This window comes from Zootermopsis nevadensis, unplaced genomic scaffold (assembly GCF_977971745.1).
Source record: "Zootermopsis nevadensis isolate Lab colony 2312 unplaced genomic scaffold, Znev_1.0 Znev_ptg000024l, whole genome shotgun sequence".
Taxonomy (NCBI): domain Eukaryota; kingdom Metazoa; phylum Arthropoda; class Insecta; order Blattodea; family Termopsidae; genus Zootermopsis; species Zootermopsis nevadensis.
This window is the reverse complement of record NW_028259156.1, coordinates 17445821-17459000: the sequence shown is the minus strand read 5'-3', so window position 1 is coordinate 17459000 and position 13180 is coordinate 17445821. Positions and strand designations below refer to the sequence as shown.

The window sequence follows — 13180 nt, the reverse complement described above, 5'->3', positions numbered from 1 at the left end:
ATGAGGAACTTAAGGAAATATAAAATGCATAAATGTTTGTTTTGTGTTCATATTAATCTCTTCCGTGGGTGCTCTGTTTCCTGGAATTTGTGTGAAGATGACACGCTATTAAAATGAGAAGTCTTCAGACGAACTCTTCGAAATATTAGGAAACGATTTTTTAAAATTGTAAACTGAAGAAGGTACTGGTAAATAAGACAAAGACTTCCAGGATTGCAGAAGACAATTAACTCGTGACGAACGCAAGAAGAATTGTTTGAAAATCTTCGTACCACATGATTTTGTATTTTTGCTGTCGATGTTGTTCTTTTGTGCGCCATGTGGACCCGTAGTTAGAAACTAACGATTCGGAAGAACTTACTCTTTCCATCTTCAGGGCGTGACAACTCAAAACAACATCAACATCTTCATTATCATTGTTTTTGTCGCCACCGGTCATGTCATCATTATTTTCTGAAAAACGTCAGATTAATAATCTAGCAGAGCCTATATTTTGTGACTGTCCAAGAAAGCAAAGAACTGAAATGTTCAGGAAGTCGTAAGAAATTTAGTCACATTGATTTCAAAATTGTTTATTGACCTTGATAAAGTACGGCTTGCAAGAGCGCGGTCCGGGATTACAGTCGCAGGGTCATACCATTCATTATCTGCTAAGGACAACCAACCACCACGTGACGACAACGTAACTGTTCGCATGTCCAGATTGACGCAAAGTTAGAACTGTAATCAATCTGTGGGGACATCCGATGTGATCCCGAAGAGGCGAAGCTGGAAGACACTCGAATTACTTTTATGACAGATTGAAGTCTGGCGATTATGATGTCCAGGTCATACGGGAGATATAATTTTCATTCAAATTTATTTGTAATTGTAATCGTTCTGTGCATCTGTGTCTGTGTAAGCAGAACCACTTCAGAATCTTCTTCGACCACTAACGACGACGCTAATGTACAACCTAAGATAATTGACGTGCCCCAGAGGAAGAACACACCCAGTTGCCAAAAGGGTGAAAGACTGGATAAGCACGGCAATTGCAGGGTTATTTGGTGACAAGGTGAGGAAAACAAACTTCTTGCTTACTTTTAACCATAAATATGTTTAATTGTATTGTATATTATCATTACATTCTACCAGTCCGTTAAGAATCTCATACCTTGTGGAATTCTATTGGAATTGTCAAATTATTTGCGTTGTATGGTTTTTAAAATGAAATCTCAGACTAAGGGGAAAATGTTGACTGAGAATTGTGTAGAGCAATTAAAATCGTTTAAACGGGATGGTTGTATGAAGTAAAAAATAACTTTAGAAAATTACGTTTTTAAGACACTAATGTTTTTGTGTACCTGGTATTGTGAGGATAGTGAAATATAGGAGGTTCCGATGGGCTGGACATGTAGCACGCATGAGGGGGGGGCAAGGGGTGCATAAAGGATTTTGGTAGGGAATCCTTCTGGAAAACGACATCTGGGCAGACCAAGAAGGAGATGGGAGGATAAAATCAAGATGGATCTTAGGGAGGTGGGCTGTGAGGATGGGAAATGGATGGAGTTGGCTCAGGATCGTGGCCGGTGGCGGGTTTTGTCTGTGTTGTACCTATGGGTTCTGCTACCAGGAAATTAGTTAGTTAAGTTAGTTAATATTTTTGTGTAATTGTTTCGTTTCGCTTTCTCTGAATTAATTCAATAGGTTTGTTCCAAACTAAGACTGAATAGACCTGTTCTTACGTTTCTCACCAGCGATAAGAACGATAAAAGAACCTCCATATTGTCGTAGTTTAACAGCTTTCATAGTGCGACCTAACGTGCCTTGAAAAAATATGGACAATAATATTATTAATAGAAATAATTTCTGTCATATTAGTAGAACAGAACCTCATCTATAAAACACAAAAGGCTGTTTTCCTCCAGACAAACCATGCTGACAGAAACATTTTAAACGTCATTTCGATTTAGAACTTCGGAATAAAAGAGATGAATTGAATTGTGGTATTCTGTGGCGTGACGACGTTTCGGAAGGACGATGCTAACTGCATAGAGGATCACGCTGCTTTCCAACCCAGAAGAACACAGTCAACATTTTCACCGCCGTGAGAACCTCATATTCTGCCACTGGAAAGTTTATATAGGAATTAAATAACAATAATAATAATACATAATGGACTAGAGATTCAATTTAATTTATTGTTCGCTTAAAATAAAGAAATAAAATTAAAAGGTGAATATGAAAGTATGAAAGTAAAGCGAATAAAAGTAGAGAAGACAATAGAAGTAAATGGAAAAGAAGAATATAGTGAGAAAAAATGACAACATAAAAATAAGAAAGAGAAATGGCAGAATTACATTCCAAAACGATTATCTGTCACGGCCATCCCAGGGTTTTGAAATAAGAATTGAGATCTGGAATAAAAATATTTAGAAATCAGCAACTAGTCCGGCCTTCCATTTTATAGAATGGAAAACTGAATACAAAGCGTATGTGACGTAAATGAACCTATCATGTTACTATGTAGAATCCGGACCATGTCATAAGTCATGTTAAAGATACAACATGATGTTACATCACTTATATGATGCGGGCAAATAACGAAGCAGTGCCAGCAAGCCAAAGGGTCAGTTGACGTACTGAGATACGTAGAGTCGTTACTAAACGAAGTTATATTCGGAGGAAGGCGTTTCCATATTTTCATCATAATCTTGTGCTAAAAGCATAAGCAAGGTGCTTCCATGAATTGTGCTTCAAATCTAGTAATGCTCTTCGAGCTGATGTTGATATGCACGCTGCTCGTGAGGACTAACGCACTGGACGACAATCGGGTGCCTGGAAACGAATCGCTTCCTGCCGGGAATCCCGAGGTTCCCACTGCATCTCCAAATATTGTACAGATCCCGAACAGGCCACAGCCACCGTGTGAGAATGGAAAGAGACGGAGTCCCGACGGGAAGTGCAGAAAAATCTGGTGAGGTGAGGTACAGATTAATCTCCTTTACTGTCTCACTGTCTTGAAACTAGCCAAATCCTTGGAGCAGAGTGTTTCTTCAGAAGCCAATAATTCATTCAGCTAGTCAACAAATTCGATGTCTTTTACGGAACTCAAAAATATGCTGCCGTGTTCACAAGAGCCTGCCACTGGTCCTCATTCTGAGCCACACGAATCCAACACATCCTCCAACCAAGATCCACTTCAATATTATCCTCCCATCTAAGAATGAGTGGTTTCTTCACTTCAGGATTTCCAACAAAAACATCTGTACGCATTCCGATCTTCTCCACATGCCCAGCCCATCTCACCCTCCTTGATTTGATAACGCTAATAATATGTGACGAGGAGTAAAAATTATGACACAGTTCCCATCACCTCATCCCTCCTACTTCCAAACATTCCCCTAGAAACCTTTTTCCCTAAACTCCCCAATTATTAAAACAGGAACAAACTTAATTTTAAACGTAAAATGGGGAAATAGTGCCTATCCGTTAAAATACTGCATTTCCGAAACTAATGAACGAATTTCAATTAAACTTGGTACTGAGTCCCTTGTCCAGTCATTTAATTTTGAAAGTACTAGTCTAATAATTCGAACTATGTAGCACTTTTAAAAATACGAATGCGTTAACAAGTGCAACCTTCTGTGGCGATAACAACATTAGCGCCATTCGATGTTTCCATTTGTTCCTCTATTAATTCTCCTATTTATCAATTAATTTACATTATGCAACCACCTTTCTCAAGCGTTCTTTCCTCATTTCTCTCCTTTCTTTAATTGTCTTTTCTTCCCTCTTTCTCCCCATCTTTTTCTTTTCAATTCCGTGTCATTACGTTTGCCTTATTTCTCATTTTTAAATTTTCTCATTCTTTCTGCCTTCCTTTCAAATATGGGCACAGTAAACAAGTGCACGCGCCATATCTTCTGCGTCACAACTGTATCTGGAGTCCTTGAGCAGTGTCAAATGGCCAGGCTCAGTGACCCTTTCTCTGGACTACGTGCCGTGCAGATAAACCGGCTGTGGGTCACTTCACACGCGGGCGACTTTCAATAATTTCTTGACAGCACATGCAGTTTGTAACGACGTTTTATTCGTGGAACTGTCGAACACCCCGATGGCATGCATAATTTTGTCTGTGGCTCTTTTGGTGATGGTCTTTGTCGGCGTCCAATCCGAAAACAGCATCAATGTTCTCTCCGAGGCTTCGACACCCACTCCCGCGATTACCAGCACGACCCTGGCCGTTTATCACTTGATGATACGTGCTCCCTACCGATCTGGAAATACGTGCGGTCCGGGTATGAGGCTACACAAAGGGGTGTGCAGGAAGGTGTGGACAGGTGAGCAACCAACCAAACCCCTCCCTTCATACCACTGTTATGGAAGAAGGAAGTAGGATTGGAGTTTCTCACGGCGGTAGTTCCATAATGAAGTCGATTTCTTTTAAGAAACCTGTACAGTTATAGCAAAATGAATCATGATGATCTCTGAATATACGTGGAACCATGGGCTTGTGTATGGTGTCACGTATTTACTGATGAAACAACACAATATCGCTGACCGCACATGTCGACGTGCTGACAGTGGACATGCTGACACAGATATCAGTGACAGACAAATCGGAATGGCAAAATTACTGTGTGCGATTTCCCGGTTAATGTACCTAGTTCTTGTTCTACTGTGCTTGGCTCTGGTGGCCAAGTGTTGTATCTGTGACGTCAAGGACATGGCGGCCATCATGAGCATCTTGTGTCCGGAAAATGTACGCACGGAATCCGTGAATTCAAATTCGGGAAGGAACTTCATTCAGGCCCCAGGACGATGTCCGTCCGGTGAAAGACGAGATCCACGAGGAAGGTGTAAAGAATTATATTGAGTCTGATACAGGTGTATGGCACGTAGCGGGACAAACTTTACTTTACAGGTGAGAGGAAGCTGAGGGTTGCACACGGGCCGTGAGGCTGAAAGTATTTTTTAAAATTGTGAGCAGAATAACTGTAGTAGGAAAGAATAATTAGTCTAAAACGGAAAATAAGAAAACGTGGCTTCGTAACTCGATCTCTTCACCAAATATTATTTACTTTGACATATTTAATGACGCTGTCAGGAGCTCAGACTTTTTCGCGTTGAACGATGGGATAATAAAAATACGGAATCGAGAAGTAGCCTATAAGGAAGGAAGGGACAGTGGCCTAATTTAAAGGCACCATCCCAACACTTGCTTGGTGGGTCTGAGGAAAACCACAGACAACTTCAGTCAAGATAAACACTTAACGGACCGAGATTTGAAGCCGTGTTCTTCAGCATGCGAAGCAGAAGTGCTAACCACTCGTCTACGACGTTCTCTATGTACTTCAAAACACTGTCTGTTTGATAACTGGAAGCTTTAACGATGATTTCAAAAGAATTTATAAGTTGTACTTGGCAAACACTCCTGAATGGAGTTGCAAGAGAAGGGAATGTCGCAGATCGTAACGTATCACTTCGCTGATTGCAAATATAATTCTTAACAGCTAGAAGAGAAACAACACTTCCATTTTAGTGCTTGTAACTGATATGACCAGAAATTTATAGGGCTAAAAGGGACATTATAAAATTTGATTTTAAACATTATATCAGGGAGAGCTGCGAGTCTTGAGACAGGAAGTACTATACTAGAAAGCCGAAACAGGAAAACGGAAGGTGTCCAACCACTGACTCGCCATTTTATTTCCGTTTGCAGATAATTACGTCATAAACATGGCGACAAAACATAAAACCTTCACAGTATCGGATAATAGTACAAAGATAGCTTAAATAACATCGACTTAAATGCTGCAAAGACACTAGTAAAGCTACCTGACGGTGTACTAAAATTCGCAAAGTAATTAAATTGTTTCGAGTTTCTAAGAATGATATTCCGAATGTTTTGTGCAATTATATTTGTTGTGTTGGTGATAACAAAGGAGTCCCTTAGCAGCTTTCGTGTAACACTTGAAGTGTCCACCACTACCTCCGATCCTCGCAACATCTTGGACGCACCTGTAAGGCCTCAATGCCCGAAGGGAGAAAGGTACTATAAGGGGACTTGCAGGAAAGTATACCAGAGGTCTGGAACAGTTGGAGAAAGTAGTGGATAGGCTGAAGTAGAAATATAGCAGCCATTTTGAAGGTATGTGTTGGGATAATGTTACGCTAAGAACATGCATAGTCTGTCGTTCAATAGGATTTAGTATAATGTGAAAAAATTGATATCCGTCTTAAGCATTTATGCAGGGAGATTGTGGGTTGTAGTATCGTGTGTTCGCGTGTCTGTCGGTTTTGTCTCCTCCAATAAATTATAAGAACATTATAAGGTTTCTTGTAAAAAATACTGGTCCCAACCCACAACATTTTATTTACGTGCATTATATTTACCATAGAAACAATGGCTGTAGATTCAAATGAAGACCCACAATTTACTTTATTAATGAGAAATGAGATTCTCACGACGTTGATGTTAATATTGCAAAGTCGTGCGGACTTCAGCCTTGAAAATGGGAGCAGTATGTTCCTCAAAAGTGTTACTAACGAACGGTTTAGAAAAAGTGACTTATTTTATGTTCACCGTATAAAATTTACGGAATAATATAATATTCATTTTCTTTTACAAGATCGTTAATATTAAGAATGCAGAGTCTTGCACGATTAAACTTGGATCAATTTGCACTACGCAGGCACTCTTAAGCGAGAAATGTTTAGATTTATTTTGAAGAAAATGTACCGGGGAAGACCCTGGACTCAAGGAGAACGAAGTAAGAGTATAACGAAGAAAATTATGTAATGAAGAACTTTACAACTGTTATTCTTCGCCTAATAAATGAGACTGGCGGAAAATGTACAACATATAGTAAACTAAGAAATGTATGGGAGAGATTGTTTGGAAATTTTCAAAATAAGAAAACGCCTGGGAGATCTACATATAAAAGAGATAATAATATTAAACTGGATCTAAGGCGTATATCCATTTTGACGTCGTGGACTGGATTGATCTCGTTCAGAATAGGGCTTTTATGAACATGGTAATGAAACTTCGTGTCCCATAACAGTAAGCAATTTCTTGGGCAGTAAAATATTATCAGCGTTTCAAGGAAGACTCCTTGTAATTCAGTTAGAATTTTATGGCGATGTTTACCTGACACGTCCCAAACTATCGCAGTCAGTGAGGTGACCTGAATCACGCTCCAGTAAAAGAAAAAAACATTTTACGAGTTCGTCTAGGAAAAGCATCTGTCGTAACATGCATTCCGTCGGTAGAGTAAATGCTGTGGGACCGATTGCTTGTGGCTGTGACAGCCATGCTTTTGGCGCTAGGAGCTCCTGTGGGAGGATTTGCTTTCATAATCTCAGCGCCAAATTCCAGCAACGGGAAACCTTGCAGTGAAGGATTCAAGCGGGAATCACATGGGCAATGCAGACAAGTGTTTGAAGTGCACAAGAGTAGGTATCTAGGGTTCTTTGCTACTCTTCAGAAGGTATTATACAGGTTGCGCAATTTATTTACAGTCTAAGTTACGCAGAGCTGACGGAATTCCCGGACAGATGTGGAGCCATTACCGCCGATAAATCGCTGGAAGTCGATTGAACGACAAACTATCCACCCGGTAGAGTAAAGAAGTTCCCCGATTTACGTTGCCTCTGGTTTGCACAACTTTCATACACACATGGGCTATCGTTCTTAATAAGAACAATGCCTTATTTACGTCAAGTCTTCGCATGTACAAGACTTCTACTTTGTTTGGAAAGAATAACCTAGAGAGAGAAAGAAAGTAAGACTAAGTTGCTAAGTAACAAATTAAATCTAACATTCCTTCAACTAAAGAACTTACAGGCGTAATTTAAAAAAAAAATCATAGGAAGCCTTTGTCGATGTCAGACAGCAATACACTAAATACGTCCTCCAATGTATCTCTATAAATCTCCAAATTCTTAATTTAAGCCATTAAGTGACCTTTAAGTGAGTAGAAGTGCAATTACTTAATACATAAAAAATGTAACGTAAAGTAATGTTAATGACGTATTTATGTGTTTAAATACTTCTTTTGTTATTACAAAGTTATTTCATGTTTAACTGAAGAAAAACTGCCAGTCACTAAGTTTACCTTTAAAAATATTAGTCGAGAAACAGAACCCATGTTTCCAACATTCGCAATTAAATTAGGTAAAATGTATTTGATTTATGCGTTTCTATGTTAAGGCACGTGGTAATGGAAACTACTTACATACGAATATCAAAACATAAACACACACCACAGTTAAGTAAGAATAAGTTCTGAGAAGAATTTATGACACCCAATTTCTTTAAAATAATTCAGCCTATATCGTGCGGCAGAGAGATTTTATAAACTACTAATTATACAATTGTTATTTCTATGAATAATTTTTAAAAATACACGTTCCTGCTACTCATCAGATAAGATATCGCAATCAAAACCGAAGTTAAATATCGAGGCCCCGATGTTGTCTAACGTTCTACAGAATAATACAGGGAATAAAATTGCATCTTATTGAAGATAAACTGCCACACACAATTTCAGGATCCAGTACTGAGATGTATTTATTTCGCTCCCATCTCCTAAGTTTGCACTGTCGCAATGTTGGCATTACTGATATTCTGGAATTAAAATGTTCAAAGACTAGGCATTGTGTAGTGCAGTGTTCCGCAACACATTTTTTCTCTCCTGCGGCACACCATGATTTTCCAAAGACACATGATGGCACACCACAAAATTTCGCTTCACGAAAAGGGAGTACGAAAATGTACATGACCATCATAAATTCAAAGCTCCAAACGAATCAGACATATGAAAACAAAATCATGCCACATGTCGAATAAAACCACTGATGATGAACCGGTGTGTGTCTACAATTTCTTTTTCAAAAATCGTGGGACACCTGAAACTTTTGACGGCACACCGGTCGAGGAACACTGACCCAGAGGCACGAAGTTCGACCTAATTTTATTTAAAATACGTCGATCTTATCAAATGTTACAGGGTAACAGACACACGGAAATTATAACAAAGTCGTGATATGTCTCTTAGAGGAAACGAGGAAAGCTGGTTTAAAATAACATCTTGCGTAAGTAAGGAAGGAAGAGGTTCGGCTGTCATATCCTTTACATGCGCTGTCATGACTCTACCGGTGGCATCACACACTCATTTGAATCGTGGAAGTAAACGTTTGTACTGTGATTTGTAATGGCAGAAAACAAAGTGGTTATTGTCATGGTGATACTGGTCGTTTGTGTTGTGGGCTTCGTGTGGGGAAGCAAGAAAGTACATCCAACGCATTTGGTTCGTGCTCCTTGTCAGAAAGCACGAACATGTCATGTAGGATACAGGATGGATTCATCCGGACGGTGCAAATTTGTATATAGGACCCCTAAGATGGGTTGATTTTATTTTGGGCCTAGACAAATTTATTTTCGAGGGGAACACGTCACTACAGGTGAGACAGTAAATATTTTATTACAGAATAAAGTAATGGACTGTAAAGGACTGATGATGGAGGCAGTATGTTCCTCTGAAATTTTAATTCACGGTCAAAATCCTATGTGACGCAACAACCCAGAAGATCAAGGATGTTCACACTGCCGTGAAAACCTTAAAATTTATACTGTATTTCTTTTTGTTTCAGGGTCCCAAGAATAGGCTTACAATATGAGGCAGGCAGAAGATGATGCCAAGATTAAGGCAGAACGAAATGTTTTGCCTCTTTTCTTAAAATTAATTGTACAATTCATCATTCCATACTGGGTCCTAATTTTCGTTCTCAAAGAAACAATTATACTGATAACCTACAAGAATATTAGTTGATATTATGAACATTGTACCAAATTGTGCTGACTGAATTTCTCAAAAGGCCTATACTATATTCATTTCTAAGGCCACTTTACTCTAATGAACACTTTAAATGTATGTAAAACAGCCTATTTCATTTTGTGTATCATATAAACAAAATATACGCTGACATCCCCACCTGTTTTATCCCTACATAAAGTTTATCAGGAATTACAGGTATCAGAATTGCAGTGTTTGGACATGATAAATATTTGCAAATAATTTGAGTAACTTTTATACACTTAAAATTACACACGTCGCGTACGAAATTCATTACTGTCGATGACATCAATCTTTCAGAAAACATGTTATTGTACTTCAAGTCTGAAAACGGAGACAGCAGGTTCGTCTGAAACGTTGGTATCTACCTAAAAGTCCACAAGACATTACAACCCAGAAGACAAATATCAATATACATAAAGTCAGACGAAATATTCTCTTCAGACTATATGAAAGAAAGAAAGAAAGAAAGAAAGAAAGAAAGAAAGAAAGAAAGAAAGAAAGAAAGAAAGAAAGAATGTTTAAATGAAATATGATTAGCTACACTCATGGATTGTCAAATGGTGAAAATGTTCGTTTGGGTTGTGACTGTATGTAGACTCGTAGGTAGATCGTAACATTTAGGAGAAACATACTGTCTCCATCTTCAAGGCTGAAGTACTGAAGCTGGGGACCGTCATACACACTCGGTCTGCGCTTTTCCCTTGATGAGACGCCATGTTTCACGCCCATACATAACGAAAGATAAACTGCACTTGTATAAATTGTAATGTTTAATTTTTATGCAGCAAACGAGAAGGAACACAACGAAAATCAATTTCGTTCCCTATGTAGTTTATCTGCAGTCTTAACAGCCTTATTATCAACGACATATTTGGTTAAAATCTATGGCTTGTGCGAACTGGTAAAGAACGAGTTTGGAAATATGCGTACTCCACTGGAGTACACTTTCCAGTCTTATCTTTACAATGTTATACCTAGCGACCATAGTTACGTAACTTTATTACACCTCCAAGAAGAACTTACTGGCAGTTTTGTAGACAGATAATGTTTCGCTGGCCTATAAAAACGCGCGGCTCTTAGTGACACTGTCAAACTCACTATCTCAGAATGCAGCTAACGACACTTATGTGCTTAGTGTTACTTTCCCACGCTGCACAATGCTACACATTGCATTGGAATCACATCATTCGCGTTCCTACCCGCTGTCAGCAAGGGTACCGACGAGATTCTTCAGGGCAGTGCCGCAAGGTCTTCACTTGGAGCCAGGTTCGGTCCGGGGTAAGTACCACGATAAGCACTGTTCCAAATTTGAAACTTAAGTGCATTTTGCGTCACCAGGCTGCGACTGGAGAATGCTTAAAGGATGGCTGAGAATGTTACTGGTCGGTTTACGTGTTATTTAACGACTCCCTTCCAACTACACAGATGGTATAGTACCTAATGATATCGGAAAATAATTCTAGTCTGTTTCAATGTCTTATACCGGCAGTCGTCGGAGGAAAAGTAACATTGCCAATGCGGTCGAAAAGTTGGACCATATTCAAAGAAAATTCGTCCCGAATAAAAGTATGGACCCCTACATCTCGATCAGCATCCTTTTGATTATTTGGTTACTTGACAAAGTTGTTCGAGCTACTTTAAATACTCGAGATGGCGCAAACAATCATGGAAGGTGACAGTCACGGCTTGCTTAAAATTTCTACCCTGGAATTCACCTGGAAATACTGAAGAAATTTACGAAGGTACCTTATTCAGGTCGCAGGCGTCTGATATCAGGTACCTAACGAATACTGGCGCAGTAGCAAGAATATCTTGATTTGAAAGCCGGTGCCCTGCAGGTCATCTGCACTGTGTGCGCTGTGAATTCTGGATTCCTTGCTCATGCTCTGTTCAATTTTTGTATTAGGCAAAATGTGACTAAAGAAACTAATCCTATTGTAAGACAACGCTGTTCTTTTTACCCATTATTTTCACTATTTGTATTAGCGATGTTACTAAGAACGAGAGGAAAAATGTACAAATATTCCATTACTAATAATATAAAAATGAGTTGACTATAATTTGAATATCACTGTCTGCTTGATTGTTGCGCCTTTTAGTCTCATTACTCATCACCCCGATGATGGAGACAGCAAACTTCTAAAAGTCTACACGGCGTAAGAACCCGGAAGACAGAAGACATCTTTGTACTCGCACTTGTGACAACCTGAAATCTATCCTGACTATGGTTTACTGATATTTAAGGGGAATTACATCATGACGCACTTCTGTTCATACCTGTAGACACACCCACATAATTTCATATACGTTGTGACGCAGGCGACAATTTCCACTACATGTAAGATAAGTATTTTTTTCTTTTTGGTTAGAAGATACTCTTCCGTTCATAAGTTTTACGATTACAAACTCCCTAATCTCCTTCTTCCTGCAAGAATAATAAAGACGCCTCTTCTGTCTATTGACATACAAATATTTCGAGATACGGTATCATTTCTCCGTCGGACCACGCAGAAGGCTTCATTTTCCTTCTTGTCTTACCAAATATGTAATAGAGTCTAAGTAAGTAAGACTTGAGGTTCTCACAGCGGTGAGTATGACCTCTGAAACGTTGGTTAACATCGACCAGACTACACAGCGCAACAACCCAGAAGACGGAAATCTTCAGAGTCTAATTAATTTATAGCATCGACGTGTTAGCGCACTAACTCTATCTAATCTCAATTTTTATTTGTAATTCACTGACGCATTTTTAACATTACTCATACTCCAATTTTACCTCTAATTACACAGAAAAGATTTAAAACAAAATATATATGCCGTTTAGAGTGCAGATGTATCTGTGACTAATCTAAAGCAAACAATTTTATAAACTGTTTCTAGATTTTATGTACAATATTCTGTGCCCTACAAATGTATGAAAATCAATAGGATACAACTTTTTTCGAAGTTTAAAAGGGTTGAAGTTACGTTTTACAGTATACATTTTAAAATAAAATATGCACAGAAACTGTTTTACATAAAAAGTAAAGCTCACTCACTATACTCCACGTCGGCGCTTGGAGGGAGAGCTAGTACAGATCCTAACTCTTGACCTGGGCACTAGATGGGGGTGAGTGTTAACAGATGTCAGATGTGCCATGTACGAATATAAGACCTCGAAGATGGAGGCGACACGTTCGTTCGAAACGTCGCTGATCACTTACAAGATTACAGGTGTCGTAACCCAAAATAAAACAATCCAGATCTTCGATTCTGCTCCTCCCCTGCATTCAGCAGTCCTTAATCTTCTTCTTCTTATTCACTTACGTTTCCTCCTTCTTCCCTGTTTTCTTCCT

The 13180-nt window shown here is 38.9% G+C and overlaps 2 protein-coding genes across 13 annotated transcripts in view; one reads left to right on the top strand and one right to left on the bottom strand.

The window, feature by feature from the left end:
- LOC110837589 (uncharacterized) overlaps positions 1-9980 on the top strand; it is a 29121-nt gene extending 19141 nt beyond the window's left edge. For 6 of the 7 annotated variants that reach the window (XR_002545741.2, XR_015537003.1, XR_002545735.2 and 3 more), the window contains one exon: positions 9640-9980. Coding sequence is in view for 1 of the 7 variants with exons in the window: in XM_022079872.2 (XP_021935564.2) it covers positions 9640-9653 (14 nt within the window). In the remaining 6 variants the exon portion in view is untranslated. Of the gene's footprint in view, positions 1-1063; positions 2962-9639 lie in introns of those variants that run through there. The other variant, XR_002545738.2, reaches the window with a different exon arrangement.
- The window catches only part of LOC110837590 (uncharacterized), an 83310-nt gene that overhangs the window by 24018 nt on the left and 46112 nt on the right, over positions 1-13180 (bottom strand). The window contains exon 1 of one of the 6 annotated variants that reach the window (XR_015537010.1): positions 13152-13166. The exons of 3 other annotated variants lie outside the window; for them this stretch is intronic. The gene's annotated coding sequence lies outside the window, so the exon portion shown is untranslated. Of the gene's footprint in view, positions 1-12883; positions 12905-13048; positions 13064-13151; positions 13167-13180 lie in introns of those variants that run through there. 2 more of the 6 variants (XR_015537007.1, XR_015537005.1) reach the window with 2 other exon arrangements.